Source organism: Saccharomyces cerevisiae, chromosome II, assembly GCF_000146045.2.
Source record: "Saccharomyces cerevisiae S288C chromosome II, complete sequence".
In the NCBI taxonomy this organism is placed as follows: domain Eukaryota; kingdom Fungi; phylum Ascomycota; class Saccharomycetes; order Saccharomycetales; family Saccharomycetaceae; genus Saccharomyces; species Saccharomyces cerevisiae.
This window is the reverse complement of record NC_001134.8, coordinates 360,297-376,071: the sequence shown is the minus strand read 5'-3', so window position 1 is coordinate 376,071 and position 15,775 is coordinate 360,297. Positions and strand designations below refer to the sequence as shown.

The window sequence follows — 15,775 nt, the reverse complement described above, 5'->3', positions numbered from 1 at the left end:
ACCGGCATCCACATTCCAACTCCCCGCAGAACACTGCCTTATGATGGCCTTCAACGGTAAATATGTCAGCAGCAAATGCTGCTAGCAGTGGCTGATCCTCTGGTTTCTGCGCCGCTTGTAGTTAAAAATATAATGGAATATACTGAAAAGTAGCATGCTTTACTAGGAATGACTCTTCAGCGAGAAAAAGAAAAAAAATTTCAGGGTGAAATGCCACTTCTTTGATGAGCACATCTCCTCGTATATATACGTATATATTAGGTACGTATAATGGCTATTTTGCCATTAGATTATTACTATCTCTAGCTAGTGTTGAAACGAAGGTCCTTTTTCGATACTATCAATTTATTTAGCTTCAATAAAACTCAAGTGATTTTAGAAATGCTATCTTCAGAAGATTTTGGATCTTCTGGGAAAAAGGAAACTTCTCCTGATTCGATATCGATACGTTCCTTTAGTGCCGGGAATAATTTCCAATCATCATCAAGTGAGAAAACTTATTCTAAGCAAAAATCCGGGAGTGACAAACTTATACATAGATTTGCGGATTCATTCAAAAGAGCCGAGGGTAGCACTACAAGAACTAAGCAAATAAATGAAAATACGTCTGATTTAGAGGATGGCGTTGAGTCTATCACGTCGGATTCCAAGTTGAAAAAGTCCATGAAGTCGCGCCATGTTGTCATGATGTCTTTAGGGACAGGTATTGGGACTGGTCTTTTGGTAGCTAATGCAAAAGGTCTACATTACGGTGGTCCTGCTGCGCTAATAATTGGTTACATCTTGGTTTCTTTCGTGACGTACTTCATGATCCAAGCTGCAGGTGAGATGGCGGTAACCTATCCGACTTTACCAGCAAATTTCAACGCATACTCCTCCATATTCATTTCCAAATCATTTGGATTCGCCACAGTATGGCTTTACTGTTTCCAATGGCTAACGGTTTTGCCTTTAGAGTTAATAACCGCGTCTATGACTATTCAATTTTGGAATGATAAAATAAATCCGGACATTTATATTCTTATTTTCTATGTTTTCTTAGTATTCATTCATTTCTTCGGTGTAAAAGCCTATGGTGAAACGGAATTCATCTTCAATTGCTGTAAAATTTTAATGATTGCAGGTTTCATTATTCTTTCTATTGTTATCAACTGTGGTGGGGCCGGAAATGACGGTTATATCGGGGCCACTTATTGGCATAATCCAGGTGCTTTTGCAGGTGACACATCGATTGGTAGGTTCAAAAACGTTTGCTATATTTTAGTTACTGCTTACTTCTCCTTTGGTGGTATGGAATTATTTGCACTAAGTGTTCAGGAACAGTCTAACCCTAGAAAATCTACTCCGGTGGCAGCCAAGAGAAGCATTTATCGTATCGTTGTGATTTATCTTTTGACTATGATCCTCATTGGATTCAATGTTCCATATAATGATGACCAACTAATGGGCGCAGGCGGATCCGCTACACATGCATCTCCCTATGTCTTAGCCGCTTCTATTCACGGTGTGAAAATTGTTCCACATATTATCAACGCTGTTATTTTGATTTCTGTGGTTTCAGTGGCAAATTCCTCTTTGTATGCTGGTCCAAGACTGATTTGCTCTTTGGCCCAACAAGGCTACGCACCCAAGTTTTTAGATTACGTTGACAGAGAGGGCAGGCCCTTGAGAGCTCTTATTGTGTGTTGCGTTTTCGGCGTCATTGCTTTTGTTGCAGCTTCATCAAAGGAAGAGATCGTGTTTACATGGTTAGCAGCTATCGCAGGCTTGAGTGAATTATTCACATGGACTTCCATAATGTTGTCCCATCTGCGATTCAGACAAGCAATGAAAGTACAGGGAAGGTCTCTAGACGAGTTGGGATACAAGGCCACAACAGGGATTTGGGGTTCCATATACGGTGTCTTTTTTAATATTTTAGTCTTTGTTGCCCAATTTTGGGTAGCATTGGCCCCCTTAGGTAATGGGGGCAAATGCGATGCGGAATCCTTCTTTCAAAATTATTTAGCTTTTCCAATATGGTTGGCCTTTTACTTCGGATATATGGTTTACAACCGTGATTTTACGCTATTAAATCCCCTCGACAAGATTGACCTTGACTTCCACAGACGCATTTATGATCCAGAGCTAATGAGACAAGAGGACGAAGAAAATAAAGAAAAACTAAGGAATATGTCTTTGATGAGAAAAGCTTATCATTTCTGGTGTTAAACTTAACTACACCACTCAGGTCTGGACACTTCCCATTAGAGCCGGTTGATGATATCACGGCATGTCCTTAGCGCTGAGTAGGTATGACTTCACAAGCACATTTGCTTGTGCCCTCCCCTCCCTTAATGACCTTATTCGTTTCTGTAATTTTATATTTTTTTTACATACATTCATTAATCATCCGTAGCATACATACCCGCACAATGTCGTTATTGTTTCAAATTTTGCTTTATCCTCCCTTCAACAGAACGTGAAGGAGGAATTTCTATGGCTTTGGAAACCGTTCCTATTCTTGCCTATCCCTTCCAGCGCCTGTCAAACCCCGCCTAAACAGTACTACCTCTTTGGGTAATGGAAAGGATATTTCACCTTTGAATGGCCAGGTAGGGAAAAAAAGAAAAAAAAACCTTTCTTCTTCTTGGTATTTTGACTAGGAGGCCATCATGAAATAGTCACAGAAACAACAAATTTATTGTCTTGGCTTGCGATCCACATTGATAATTACTTTCTCGGCACTTGCGGCGCACACATGCAGCCGGACGGCAGCAAGATTTTCAAAACCCAAGCAACCGATACTCAACACAATGGAGCCCAACAAATTGGAGTAATGACCTTATTGGGTAATCAATATTCCCAAAAAGAGCATCAGACGATCTGGTTATGGTTTTTCTTGACTATAACCTTAATTATGAGACTAATGTCTTCGGGAGGTCCCTTTTCCGATTTTCCGACTCTTTTCCGTTGAAGAATGTACTTGTGGTTTTGAATCCTACGGCAGTTATTGCGGCGGTTTGGCCCTTTCTTTCAAAGATTGTGATGGAAATAATTGATTGTTCCGGGAAATGTGTCTTATTTTCTAAAAGCATCTTTTTTTCTCTCCAATTCTTCGAGCTATTTCCAGTAAAGGAAAAAAAAGGTTTGCTGTAAGGGTGAATATGTCTCCAACCTCTTTGAGGTACTGCGTTGCTTCATTCACCATTTAATATAAATAGTACATTGGCAGCCCTCTTTCAAACGTCAATTATTCTCGCTTGCCTAACTTTGTTCGGACCGAAATTATAAAGGCATTCAATCAGTAACAATAATTGCTATTGCATAACTATACCCTCTGCTAAATAAAATAAAATGTCCGTTTCCAAGATTGCTTTCGTTTTAAGTGCCATTGCCTCTTTGGCCGTCGCTGACACCAGCGCCGCCGAAACTGCTGAATTGCAAGCTATTATCGGTGACATCAACTCTCATCTTTCTGACTACTTGGGTCTAGAAACTGGCAACAGTGGATTCCAAATTCCATCTGATGTCTTGAGTGTGTATCAACAAGTCATGACTTACACCGATGACGCTTACACTACCTTGTTTAGTGAATTGGACTTTGATGCTATCACTAAGACAATTGTTAAATTGCCATGGTACACCACAAGATTGAGTTCTGAAATCGCTGCTGCTCTTGCCTCCGTTTCCCCAGCTTCTTCCGAGGCTGCATCTTCTTCCGAGGCTGCATCTTCTTCCAAGGCTGCATCTTCTTCCGAAGCTACATCCTCTGCCGCTCCATCCTCTTCTGCTGCCCCATCTTCTTCTGCTGCCCCATCATCATCTGCCGAATCATCTTCTAAGGCCGTTTCTTCTTCTGTCGCTCCAACTACCTCTTCTGTCAGCACTTCTACAGTCGAAACTGCTTCCAATGCCGGTCAAAGAGTCAATGCAGGCGCTGCCTCTTTCGGTGCTGTTGTTGCAGGTGCAGCTGCTTTATTGTTATAAAAGGGAACCTTTTACAACAAATATTTGAAAAATTACCTCCATTATTATACCTTCTCTTTATGTAATTGTTAGTTCGAAAATTTTTTCTTCATTAATATAATCAACTTCTAAAACTTTCTAAAAACGTTCTCTTTTTCGAGATTAGTGCTTCTTCCCAATCCGTAAGAAATGTTTCCTTTCTTGACAATTGGCACCAGCTGGCTACTCGTTGCTCGAAAACTACTCTCTTTTATTTTTAATTTACGAACGATTATCTTTCGAAGGAACGACCAAACGAGCTAAATATGGGCATCGCCAACGTTAAAAAAATGGACCCTACCGAAGACGTTATTATGCCAAGGCGCAGCGAAGAGTCTTTCTCCTTGAGAAAAAATATGCATGAAACAAAATAGACAGGACCAGACCCTCTTCGGGAAAAAAAGTCAAGATTTAACACGTGGCTACACCGGCTGGCTTACAACCAACCAACATAAGATCAAACAACCCTCAAGTTTAGAAAATGCCTTAATAGCAACCTCTAAAACCATAGACTTCTCCATTTTCACGTGCTAAAAAAGTTCGGGTATGATGTCATACAAATCCTTTCAACAAAAGATGCTTCAAGATCAATGGCACTCGAGATCATAAATCCCTGCAGAGCAGCGGCTCTGCATATAGAATAACAAACAAATCGTATTTTTCCCGAAGCCAAGAAAAAAAGGAGACTATAACCTTTCAAGCCAGACGGAAAACTATCTGCCCAAGGACAAACTGGCATGGGCTGCTTCAATGTTCGGCTACCTTTTTTCTCTTTTAACGGGGTTTGGTATTTTTTTTCTTTACTTCATAAACGAATGTTAAACGACTGTGAAAAAGCCATCCCTGGATTATGCGAGAGTACTCTCAGGGCACCCGTCCGTTTAAAGACCCCAGGCCAAAATAAAAATTTCTTGAAGGAAAAAAATACACAGGGCCTTGAACTGAATACAAAGCCATCTTTTTTCTCGTTTGTCAGCACGTCCCAGAAAAACGCGCAGCCGTAGCTCTTGATAAGTGGCTTCTGCGTTTTGCAACGCTTTTCTGATCTCATGTTTTCTTATGCTGCGGGACATCATTGTCGTTGAGAAAAGTTTCAATTTCAAACGAACTGCCTACCGTTGCATTCTCCTTGGAGAAGGGCCTGAGTTTAGGGGAATCACGTCTGGCTATTACATGCTACATCGTGCAGTAGCTCCTACATCGCTAACAGGCAAATCCTACACCCTCTTTAAATCGTTTATCTTTTATATATTATCTGGCCTAAATTTTTACATATAAATATTTATCATATTATGACAGCTCAAATGAATTTCCGGCACCAAGTCATATGAGCACTCGCTACTGTTCGAAGAACAAAAAATATAAAGCTTCTACAAAATTTCCAGATGTCCATAGGTTACAAAGACAACTTGATGTCAACTATTCTAGCTAAAGATAGGAAATGTGAATTTCCCATCAATTTCGAATGTTCGCCCTCCCAGATAACTCTTATGCCTGAAATGTTCTCTTTTAACAATGAAAGGAAATACCAAACCCTGATACCCTTGATGAAAACATCACATCTAATTGATGATGACTTGAAAGATAAATTGAATAAGTGCGCTTTCGATTTTTTCTCCGGAAAACAAGCGAACAGAACGAGTGACGGGACTATTTCAAGATTAACAGCAAGTGGAAAAACGTCACCGATACTGCCATTGCAAAATATTAATATTGTAAAAGCAGAGAATACCGGTAACGGTAAATCAGATCCATATAGCTCAATTAAAATAAGCAAACCGACAAAAACCGTGATAAAATTGAAATCTACGAAAACCAATACAGCAGGACAGAGGACTCGTCATTTCTGTAAGATCTGCTCTACTGGGTTCACCACTTCTGGTCATCTTTCAAGACATAACAGAATCCATACAGGTGAAAAAAATCATATCTGTCCGCATGAGGGCTGTGGACAGAGGTTTAGTAGACATGATAACTGTAATCAGCATTATCGAACTCATGCAAACAAGAAGAAAAGAAACTGGAAGAGGAGGGAGGCTAGCAGTTGATGTGAGTGAGCTCAGCCAAAAACATTTAAATATTCAAATAACGTACAAATAAAAGACTGATAAATAGTAATAAAACTAAGCGGGTTAGTAATACTCACCAAGAACAATAGCAGGAACGATAGTCGGTTCTCTTTCGTAATTTTTTTAAGTCACAACCCGGAGGGACGTGAAGTTTCAAACCTTATTCATTCCGGGATTACCCTCTCCTGTGATGACGTTTAGGCAATAAGGACTAAAAAAAAAAAAAAGAAATGCTATGGCAAATTTTATTGATAGAAGTGGTAATGATGATGGAAGGGCTTTTGAGCAGGTGAATAGAAGGTAGCTAACGGAAAAGAGTTATTGCACCCTTAATATAATGAATGATGAAATTAATGAGCCACCGCCCAATATATGTGAGCAGTGCTTAGGTGATGAGGCTAATATACGAATGACTAAAATTCCACAAGGCTCTGAATGTAAGATTTGTACCTTACCGTTCACCTTATACCATTTTAAGACGTCTAAACGAAGCAATAATATCATTAAAACATTAATATGTGTACGGTGCGCCACTCAGAGAAACATTTGTCAATGCTGTATGCTTGATTCAAGATGGCACATCCCTATACAACTGCGGGATCATTTAATATCCCTTGTGAACGAGGAAAACGTTATGACGGAGGAAGCAAAAAACGACATGATGAAAAGGTTTCTGTCACTAAAAAACGTGAAATTAGGAGGAGCTCAGATTACGAGTGATCCGTCAGAAGCAGATAATATCGTTGATAAATTGAAAAATATACTTCTGCGAGCAACATCAGATGGCCCAAGTACTCCGTTAATAAAAAACACAACTGCATTGTATAAAAATGAAAAAGGTGCAAATGAGGTCAAAAACTTGGAAAAGTACGCGTCCGTGGACATTTCTCATATTTTGAAGAAACTACCCTTGAATGAATCGTTTTTAAAAAACCCCTCCACCAAATCATTTTTTCTGTATAATATTGATGCCTCGATCCCTGAATGGAAAATAACTGATACAGTTTCGCAATTATTGGGTATAAAGAAATGGAAGGATGGAAATTCATTGTCATTAATAGTCAACCACAAGGCGAAGTGTGGTGGCCTAAGATTTCAATCTAGTGAATTGGGGGAGCGGTTTGTCAGTAAAATAAGTGAGACACTTGTCACACCAAAGGGCCTAAAGAGAGGAGTTTTACTTATTGACCGTTTTAGAATCTTTATCATTCCGTGGTCGTCTGGCTTTTCAGCTGCGTCATTCGGAACCAACACTGCAGAAAATATAAAACTTAGTTTAAGTTTGAATAAGCTTATTCAGTTGGAGCTAGGGCTTTCTTTTCCTACAAAAAGCACAGATAACGCAAAGAATGACAAGAAAAAGACATCAAAAAAAGTTCATAAGGACAGATCAAAGAAATCGAAACCTCGCGCTAACAAGTTAACAATATAGATGAAACGTAAGAAAAATCATGGGTTGAAGAAACGAACTGTTTGATCAATTTCGACCATCCATCTACCTTGCAAGTAATAAACAAAAGCAGGTTGAGTGGGGAACTTTATCTAAGTTGATCAGTATATCTGACAAATTTATACGGAATGCTGCAGTTTGGATTAGCACGAACATTTTATCTGTACGGTTTGTCGCTTTTAGCTGCTCGGGCTCTTCCTCTCGGTTACCGAGATGATAACTCGGCCGAATTTTGTAAGTACAAATAAAAAGAAAGTGACACAATTCTAAAAGTATCACTATAATTTATTATTTTGAGAAAGATAAGGTTCCATAGGTACATGATATATTGACTGATTTCTGATAGCTCTTTTTTTTCCAATATCGATAAAAAACTAAAATATGGAGGAACTAGGTTTAAAAAGCACTTTTCCATATGAATATGGCTCAGACTTTACAATGATAAGAACGGAAATGTTAAATACTACGAAGAGCGAAACAACTATTTTATTTTCCAATATAAAGAGCATTTTGGCCATTATTTGGAAATACTCATTTACATTTTTAAGATCTTTTTCCGATTCCATCAAACTTATTATTGACGATGTTGTCACTATTGGCTCCCGAAATTTTGCAGAGAGATTACAGATTGAAGCGAAAAAAAACAATGACCAAGAAGATATCTGGGCATCCACAATAATTTTGGGTGTGATTATCGGGTATTTAATCTCTTCTATTAAGAGAAAGAACACTTTTCCAATAATGCCTACGAGCTCACCTAAAATAGATGATTGTAGGTTCAAGACTGGTGATACCATATCCATTGTAATAAACTTTAATGAAGACTGCCTCAATAATCGAAGTGACGTTACCGAAGAGAGAAATTATGAGGAATCCACAGTTTTACATTCAAAGGAGTCAGTTCTCAGCATTGGTAGGCAAAATATGGTAACTTTGAACCAAAGCGATGAAAATTTCACCTATGGCAATTTTGATGAGTACGACTTATTAACTAAAGATTATACAACAGAGGTCTTAACGCGATCACCTGGCTCGAATCCCGAGTTTAAAGCAGTGGTAAATAATACATTACTTGATAGCGCGAATGAAACGCCGTTTAAAGGTATTGAAAAAAGTATTAACGAAACAATGGTTAAAGTTCCTATGGGATGCGATGTATCTCTCTCCCATTATGGCAGACAATACGCGCCTGGAAATATTTCAATTATGAGAAGCTTCACTGCTCGAGATAATACTAAATCTGTGAGTAGAGAAATTCGTGATATCTGTAAATCGTTTTTGATTATAAAAAGCCAATTTGGTGACGAACTTTTCCTGACTATGTTCATGGAAAAACCAGTTTTCTTTGATAACAACATCCCAATTGAAATAACTGGAGCATACCGAGAAAAACGAGAGCGATTAGATGAAGTGATTCATAAGGATCTTATCCGCTATGATGAAGTTCAAAATTTGACAAGGATTCGCAATTTGCTCCGGGTTAAAAGTCAAAAGATTTGTTCCAGGAGACATAATAGTTCGGTTCCCACAAAAAAATTGTTAGTTAATGATAAAGGCGCAACTTCGATTCTACTGTGGTACTCTAACTATTCATAGATAAAGTTTATTTGATACATAATCCGGAAAATGTAAGATATGCCAACTGTTAACTAGAAAACATCTGTACTCTATATATCGGAAACAAAAACTTTACGGGTACAACCATGATGAATAAGCTCGAAATTTTTGCCTTCCATATGAGTCCCATTTTGGTGACCAACTCTCCTACCCGAATTACTGTGATGATATATACTCTTCGTTTTCTAGTAATGGCTTCATTTTGCCTAAGTTGGTCAAAATTGTTGTGGGCGGCTTTTGTTTGCACCGAGGAGCGCTCAGTTCGTTATAATACCAGTTTTGCCACTCCTAAACTACTAAAGAAATAATAGAAAGATATATTCATCAAACATAATCACAATCAAAAAAATGTCTACATATGAAGGTATGTAATGATATATTATGAAGTAAGTTCCCCAAAGCCAATTAACTAACCGAATTTTAATCTGCACTCATCATTAGATTAGAGGAACATGGAATACAACAAAACTCAAGGGATTACCAAGAAGTAGGAGGAACTTCACAGGAGGAGCAGAGAAGACAGGTCAGATCCCAACTGCAAGGTCTATTTCAAAACTTTGGTAACACCAGTGGTGAGGGTGATGCACATTCAGATTCAACACTACTTTTACGATTATTATCGCAAATGCTTCCAGAATCATTACAGGAAGAATGGTTGCAAGAAATGGATAAAGGCAAGAGTGCGGGCTGTCCTGATACTTTTGCAGCCTCTTTACCACGAATCAATAAAAAAAAGCTCAAAGCAACTGACAACTGCTCCATTTGTTACACTAATTATTTAGAAGATGAGTACCCCTTAGTAGTTGAATTACCTCATTGCCATCATAAGTTCGACTTAGAGTGTTTGTCTGTCTGGCTATCTCGAAGTACAACATGTCCATTATGCAGAGATAATGTTATGGGCCACCGAATCATTAATGAGATTGATACAACTGAAGCAGAACTGGAAGAAGATTGGGGTATGTACGGTTAATATCTTTCTTTTATATTATATAAAGACACCAAACCTAAGTAGAATAGGTAACTACGTCTTCTTTCACAGAAGACAGACCTACAAGTATTTTGATTATCATGATGAAGTAAAAGCAACGATAAACTTTTTACTAGGTATTATTATTCTGCGCTAACAATAATTATCGCGAGTTGAAAATTTTCAAGCGATGCTCCTAACATTACTGTAAAACAACAGTAGATGAGTACAAGGCAAGCTTAAAAAGAAAGTATTCAAGATGGGTAAGAGCAGCAAAGATAAAAGAGATTTGTACTATAGAAAAGCAAAAGAGCAGGGCTATAGGGCTAGATCTGCTTTCAAACTACTTCAACTCAATGACCAATTTCATTTCCTGGATGATCCAAACTTAAAAAGAGTTGTAGATTTGTGTGCAGCACCAGGTTCATGGTCACAAGTGCTCTCGAGAAAACTGTTTGATGAAAGTCCCAGTTCAGATAAGGAGGACAGGAAAATTGTCTCTGTCGATTTACAACCGATGTCCCCCATACCTCATGTGACAACGTTGCAAGCCGATATCACTCATCCTAAAACATTGGCGAGGATTCTAAAACTGTTTGGCAACGAAAAGGCCGATTTTGTTTGTAGTGATGGTGCACCTGATGTTACTGGGTTACACGATCTTGACGAATACGTGCAACAACAGTTAATTATGAGTGCGCTGCAACTTACTGCATGCATTCTGAAAAAAGGTGGAACTTTTGTGGCAAAGATCTTCAGAGGTCGTGATATAGATATGCTATATTCCCAATTGGGCTATCTATTCGATAAAATCGTTTGCGCAAAGCCAAGATCATCAAGAGGTACATCTCTGGAAGCTTTTATTGTTTGTTTAGGCTATAACCCACCATCCAATTGGACACCAAAATTAGATGTAAATACATCCGTTGATGAATTTTTTCAAGGCTGTTTTTTGAATAAATTGTGTATATCAGACAAATTGTCTCATTGGAATGAAGAGGAGAGAAACATAGCCGAATTTATGGCTTGTGGAAGTCTTCAAAGTTTCGACTCAGATGCCACTTATCATGACCTACCTTCTTCGGTTGCAGGCACTTCATCGTCCTTAGATCCTGTTCAAAGCCCGACGAACCCTCCCTACAAGAAAGCTTTGGAATTAAAAAGGAGCGGGAAACTCACTAGATCAGTTTGATTGCAATATTACTACCTCTAATCAAACAATTAAATAAGTCACTACATTATAAGATTATCTACAAAATCAACTTTTCCTTGCAATCATTAAAAACGATATAGGTTACGGTTATGTAGAATATCCATTGTATAATATAAAAGAAAATGAAACAGTAATTATATTATATTATATTACATGCAAGCATTGAGGAGTATGGCAATCATTTTTCTTCTTTTTTACTTCACCTCGTCTCTTAAAACATCTGCTTTCGAATTTGCGAGTAATAGAACTTTCGAATTGTGACAGAACCATTGAGAACATGGTGAATCTGTCAATATTACAACCCAAAAGCCGGTTGGTGGTAAACCGTAGTACGGAGCATTACAAAGGATTCCATCGTATAAATTATGCATAAGCATCACCTTGATCCATTTGCCTTGCTCCTATTGCCCTGCTTGTTTGTAGGAAAGCCCCTTTTGGTCAAACGAATTGTTCAGTTCGGGTTTACGCATTACATATCTCCTTTTTAGATACAAAAACCTCGAAACGCTCACATAAACCCGGTTGTTCTTTTGAGTACCTGGCCAATGGAGACATAGCTTGGGGTTAAGTAAAAGTGAAAGTCAGGTTGATACATGTGCCTTTTATTCCACCGAAGAAAGCTTATCCAACATAAGAGCATTATTTAATGGGCTTTCCAATTTATTATTGGCATACACTTCTTTCAAAAATTCGCCGGTCTCAACGGCAGCAAGTGCTCAGCAGATGGAAATTATACGTTAATACTTTTTCCAATGTGATATAACGAAAAATTAGATACTGTGAATTGTGTTTGCCACCTTGATGTTGACTTAGTATTTCCTCTCGGTTGTAAAAGCCAAGAAGGTTTGACTGTTCGTCAATTAAGGTTCTTACGTGGGTTGTGCTAGATACGACGCGAATCAGTATGGTTTCTATCTGCCAATCATATCGGTTCTCTTCCATGGGCTAGAACAGATGAATTCTAGCTCTTTTTTAGCTGGACCAGTAAGGTTCAAATGGTATTTGATAATAGAGAATCACATATCTCCTTGTCCATTTCTGAAAGTATTAATTCAGTCATATCCAACTAGTCACAAACATCCGCATAGGCTTGATAAAACTCACAAGTGGCAGATTCCGAATTATGTGTCATATTGGGGTCATATTAGGACCTTCATTTCAGAATTGCTTCTGCTCCAATAAACTTTTTTTGATCCAAAAATCGTCTGATATAACGGGCGATGTCAATTGAATAATAAAACGGGTTCTATCTATTTTCTTGATCTTTGAAACCAAAACAGTTAGCAGGCAAGTGCAAACAAGTTGTCAATTGCACTCTGTTAACGAAAAAAATATATCTCATCTCCGCCGGTCTTCTTTGGTGGATATATATTACTCCTCCTTAAAGGTCATGCTCCTTTTTATGGGTTCTCGTCGTAATAATCCTGAAATTGTAAAATAATTTAGAGCTCAACACCACCATTGAGAACGTAGAATTTCAATTTTTAAGCTGATTCTCTTTCTGCATGAACTCTCCTAGCAATGTGAAACTTCTCTTAAGGGAAATTTTCGCCTTTTTGAATGGGCATACTTGGCCAAAAATTCAGGATTGAATATATATAATCGGAACTTGTATGGATAAAAATTTATATCAAGAGTCTGTTTCTTAATTGGATTTGCTGTGATCTAGTATTGAGATGACTATAAACCGGCCAGGAAATTAGTCTTTTCGAAGCTGGTTTTGGTTTCGCAAGAGTCTTTTTGACAGCTTTTTGGCCTCAATTTGTATTCCCTTAATACGCTTCTTCAACTCTGTCTTAGAGACCATTTCTCCAGTGGCCTCATCTAGGTGTAAACTAGCAATAGCGTCACTAGCTGCCGTGACATTAACTTGCTGTGGCACCTTTATATGTAATATGAACCATCTTTCAATGGATCATAAGAATAAGTGTCGTAAAAGGCCAAATATCCATGCATAAATATCGACTTATTCGCGTAAATGTGATATGGATCAGCTAGTACCAATTTCTAGTCTAGCAAAATCGGGAAAATTTTTCAGAACACCCACTCACCGCATCATTGAGGTGGAAATGACAATAGTAAGCAGAATTGTTATTCTTCACAATGTGTAAAAGTTATAAAGAAATAGGAACCACCTTTAAATTAAGACAAAGTAGAATATATTAGCTGAAATTGTATTTGATAATTGATCATTGATCTTATTTGCTATATCTTTAAAACAAGTTTTTGTAGTACTGCGAATTGCCATAACATGCTAAATGGGGAAGACTTTGTAGAGCATAATGATATCCTATCGTCTCCGGCAAAAAGCAGGAATGTAACCCCAAAAAGGGTTGACCCACATGGAGAAAGACAACTGAGAAGAATTCATTCATCAAAGAAGAATTTGTTGGAAAGAATCTCGCTTGTAGGCAACGAAAGGAAAAATACATCTCCAGATCCGGCACTCAAACCTAAAACGCCAAGTAAAGCTCCCCGTAAACGTGGAAGACCAAGAAAGATACAGGAAGAATTAACTGATAGGATCAAGAAGGATGAGAAAGATACAATTTCCTCTAAGAAAAAGAGGAAATTGGACAAAGATACATCAGGTAATGTCAATGAGGAAAGCAAGACTTCTAACAACAAGCAGGTGATGGAAAAGACGGGGATAAAAGAGAAAAGAGAACGCGAAAAAATACAGGTAGCGACCACAACATATGAAGATAATGTGACTCCACAAACTGATGATAATTTTGTATCAAATTCACCCGAGCCACCAGAACCTGCAACACCATCTAAGAAGTCTTTAACCACTAATCATGATTTTACTTCGCCCCTAAAGCAAATTATAATGAATAATTTAAAAGAATATAAAGACTCAACCTCCCCAGGTAAATTAACCTTGAGTAGAAATTTTACTCCAACCCCTGTACCGAAAAATAAAAAGCTCTACCAAACTTCGGAAACCAAGTCAGCAAGCTCGTTTTTGGATACTTTTGAAGGATATTTCGACCAAAGAAAAATTGTCAGAACTAATGCGAAGTCAAGGCACACCATGTCAATGGCACCTGACGTTACCAGAGAAGAGTTTTCCCTAGTATCAAACTTTTTCAACGAAAATTTTCAAAAACGTCCCAGGCAAAAGTTATTTGAAATTCAGAAAAAAATGTTTCCCCAGTATTGGTTTGAATTGACTCAAGGATTCTCCTTATTATTTTATGGTGTAGGTTCGAAACGTAATTTTTTGGAAGAGTTTGCCATTGACTACTTGTCTCCGAAAATCGCGTACTCGCAACTGGCTTATGAGAATGAATTACAACAAAACAAACCTGTAAATTCCATCCCATGCCTTATTTTAAATGGTTACAACCCTAGCTGTAACTATCGTGACGTCTTCAAAGAGATTACCGATCTTTTGGTCCCCGCTGAGTTGACAAGAAGCGAAACTAAGTACTGGGGCAATCATGTGATTTTGCAGATCCAAAAGATGATTGATTTCTACAAAAATCAACCTTTAGATATCAAATTAATACTTGTAGTGCATAATCTGGATGGTCCTAGCATAAGGAAAAACACTTTTCAGACGATGCTAAGCTTCCTCTCCGTCATCAGACAAATCGCCATAGTCGCCTCTACAGACCACATTTACGCTCCGCTCCTCTGGGACAACATGAAGGCCCAAAACTACAACTTTGTCTTTCATGATATTTCGAATTTTGAACCGTCGACAGTCGAGTCTACGTTCCAAGATGTGATGAAGATGGGTAAAAGCGATACCAGCAGTGGTGCTGAAGGTGCGAAATACGTCTTACAATCACTTACTGTGAACTCCAAGAAGATGTATAAGTTGCTTATTGAAACACAAATGCAGAATATGGGGAATCTATCCGCTAACACAGGTCCTAAGCGTGGTACTCAAAGAACTGGAGTAGAACTTAAACTTTTCAACCATCTCTGTGCCGCTGATTTTATTGCTTCTAATGAGATAGCTCTAAGGTCGATGCTTAGAGAATTCATAGAACATAAAATGGCCAACATAACTAAGAACAATTCTGGAATGGAAATTATTTGGGTACCCTACACGTATGCGGAACTTGAAAAACTTCTGAAAACCGTTTTAAATACTCTATAAATGTATACATATCACGAACAATTGTAATAGTACTAGGCTTGCTAGCTTTGCTTTCCCATAACCAACAATACTTAGTGATGTATCTTAAAACGACTAAAAAACTTCTCATATAACCCTACTGAAAAACGTCTGATGAGCTCTTCGAAAATTCAGACGAGTTATGACCTATATTTGTTTTTCATTTTTTTTAGGTGAACCCCGCCATTCTGAAAATGCCCTATTCAGAGCTCAATAACCGAAAAAACTTAAAAATACTGAATAAAAGCCATAATCCTATGAACCCCCTTTCTTGAATGAGTAAATTCAATAGCATTGTTGAATCAGAATCGGTGCCTCGGGAGCATAAGCAACACAG

General features: G+C 38.1%; 8 protein-coding genes across 8 annotated transcripts; all 8 read left to right on the top strand.

The window, feature by feature from the left end:
- Positions 1-381: 381 nt before the first annotated feature.
- On the top strand, positions 382-2,211 carry BAP2 (branched-chain amino acid permease BAP2; the record flags this gene model as incomplete). The annotated part of the gene is made up of 1 exon (NM_001178416.4): positions 382-2,211. The coding sequence occupies one exon, from the start codon at positions 382-384 to the stop codon at positions 2,209-2,211; it is 1,830 nt and encodes a 609-aa protein (NP_009624.4).
- A 1,125-nt stretch (positions 2,212-3,336) lies between these two features.
- Positions 3,337-3,969, top strand: TIP1 (putative lipase; the record flags this gene model as incomplete). The annotated part of the gene is made up of 1 exon (NM_001178415.1): positions 3,337-3,969. The coding sequence occupies one exon, from the start codon at positions 3,337-3,339 to the stop codon at positions 3,967-3,969; it is 633 nt and encodes a 210-aa protein (NP_009623.1).
- Positions 3,970-5,372: 1,403 nt separating this feature from the next.
- On the top strand, positions 5,373-6,035 carry NRG2 (Nrg2p; the record flags this gene model as incomplete). Its single annotated transcript, NM_001178414.1, has 1 exon — positions 5,373-6,035. One exon carries the CDS (start codon positions 5,373-5,375, stop codon positions 6,033-6,035), a length of 663 nt encoding a protein of 220 aa, NP_009622.1.
- A 358-nt stretch (positions 6,036-6,393) lies between these two features.
- ECM2 (Pre-mRNA-splicing factor ECM2) lies at positions 6,394-7,488 on the top strand (the record flags this gene model as incomplete). The annotated part of the gene is made up of 1 exon (NM_001178413.3): positions 6,394-7,488. The coding sequence occupies one exon, from the start codon at positions 6,394-6,396 to the stop codon at positions 7,486-7,488; it is 1,095 nt and encodes a 364-aa protein (NP_009621.3).
- A 399-nt stretch (positions 7,489-7,887) lies between these two features.
- CNM1 (Cnm1p) lies at positions 7,888-9,102 on the top strand (the record flags this gene model as incomplete). The annotated part of the gene is made up of 1 exon (NM_001178411.1): positions 7,888-9,102. One exon carries the CDS (start codon positions 7,888-7,890, stop codon positions 9,100-9,102), a length of 1,215 nt encoding a protein of 404 aa, NP_009619.1.
- Positions 9,103-9,471: 369 nt separating this feature from the next.
- On the top strand, positions 9,472-10,096 carry YBR062C (uncharacterized protein; the record flags this gene model as incomplete). The annotated part of the gene is made up of 2 exons (NM_001178410.1): positions 9,472-9,487; positions 9,570-10,096. 2 exons carry the CDS (start codon positions 9,472-9,474, stop codon positions 10,094-10,096), a joined length of 543 nt encoding a protein of 180 aa, NP_009618.2.
- A 256-nt stretch (positions 10,097-10,352) lies between these two features.
- Positions 10,353-11,285, top strand: TRM7 (tRNA methyltransferase TRM7; the record flags this gene model as incomplete). The annotated part of the gene is made up of 1 exon (NM_001178409.3): positions 10,353-11,285. The coding sequence occupies one exon, from the start codon at positions 10,353-10,355 to the stop codon at positions 11,283-11,285; it is 933 nt and encodes a 310-aa protein (NP_009617.3).
- A 2,272-nt stretch (positions 11,286-13,557) lies between these two features.
- ORC2 (origin recognition complex subunit 2) lies at positions 13,558-15,420 on the top strand (the record flags this gene model as incomplete). Its single annotated transcript, NM_001178408.1, has 1 exon — positions 13,558-15,420. One exon carries the CDS (start codon positions 13,558-13,560, stop codon positions 15,418-15,420), a length of 1,863 nt encoding a protein of 620 aa, NP_009616.1.
- Between the last annotated feature and the right edge of the window lie 355 nt (positions 15,421-15,775).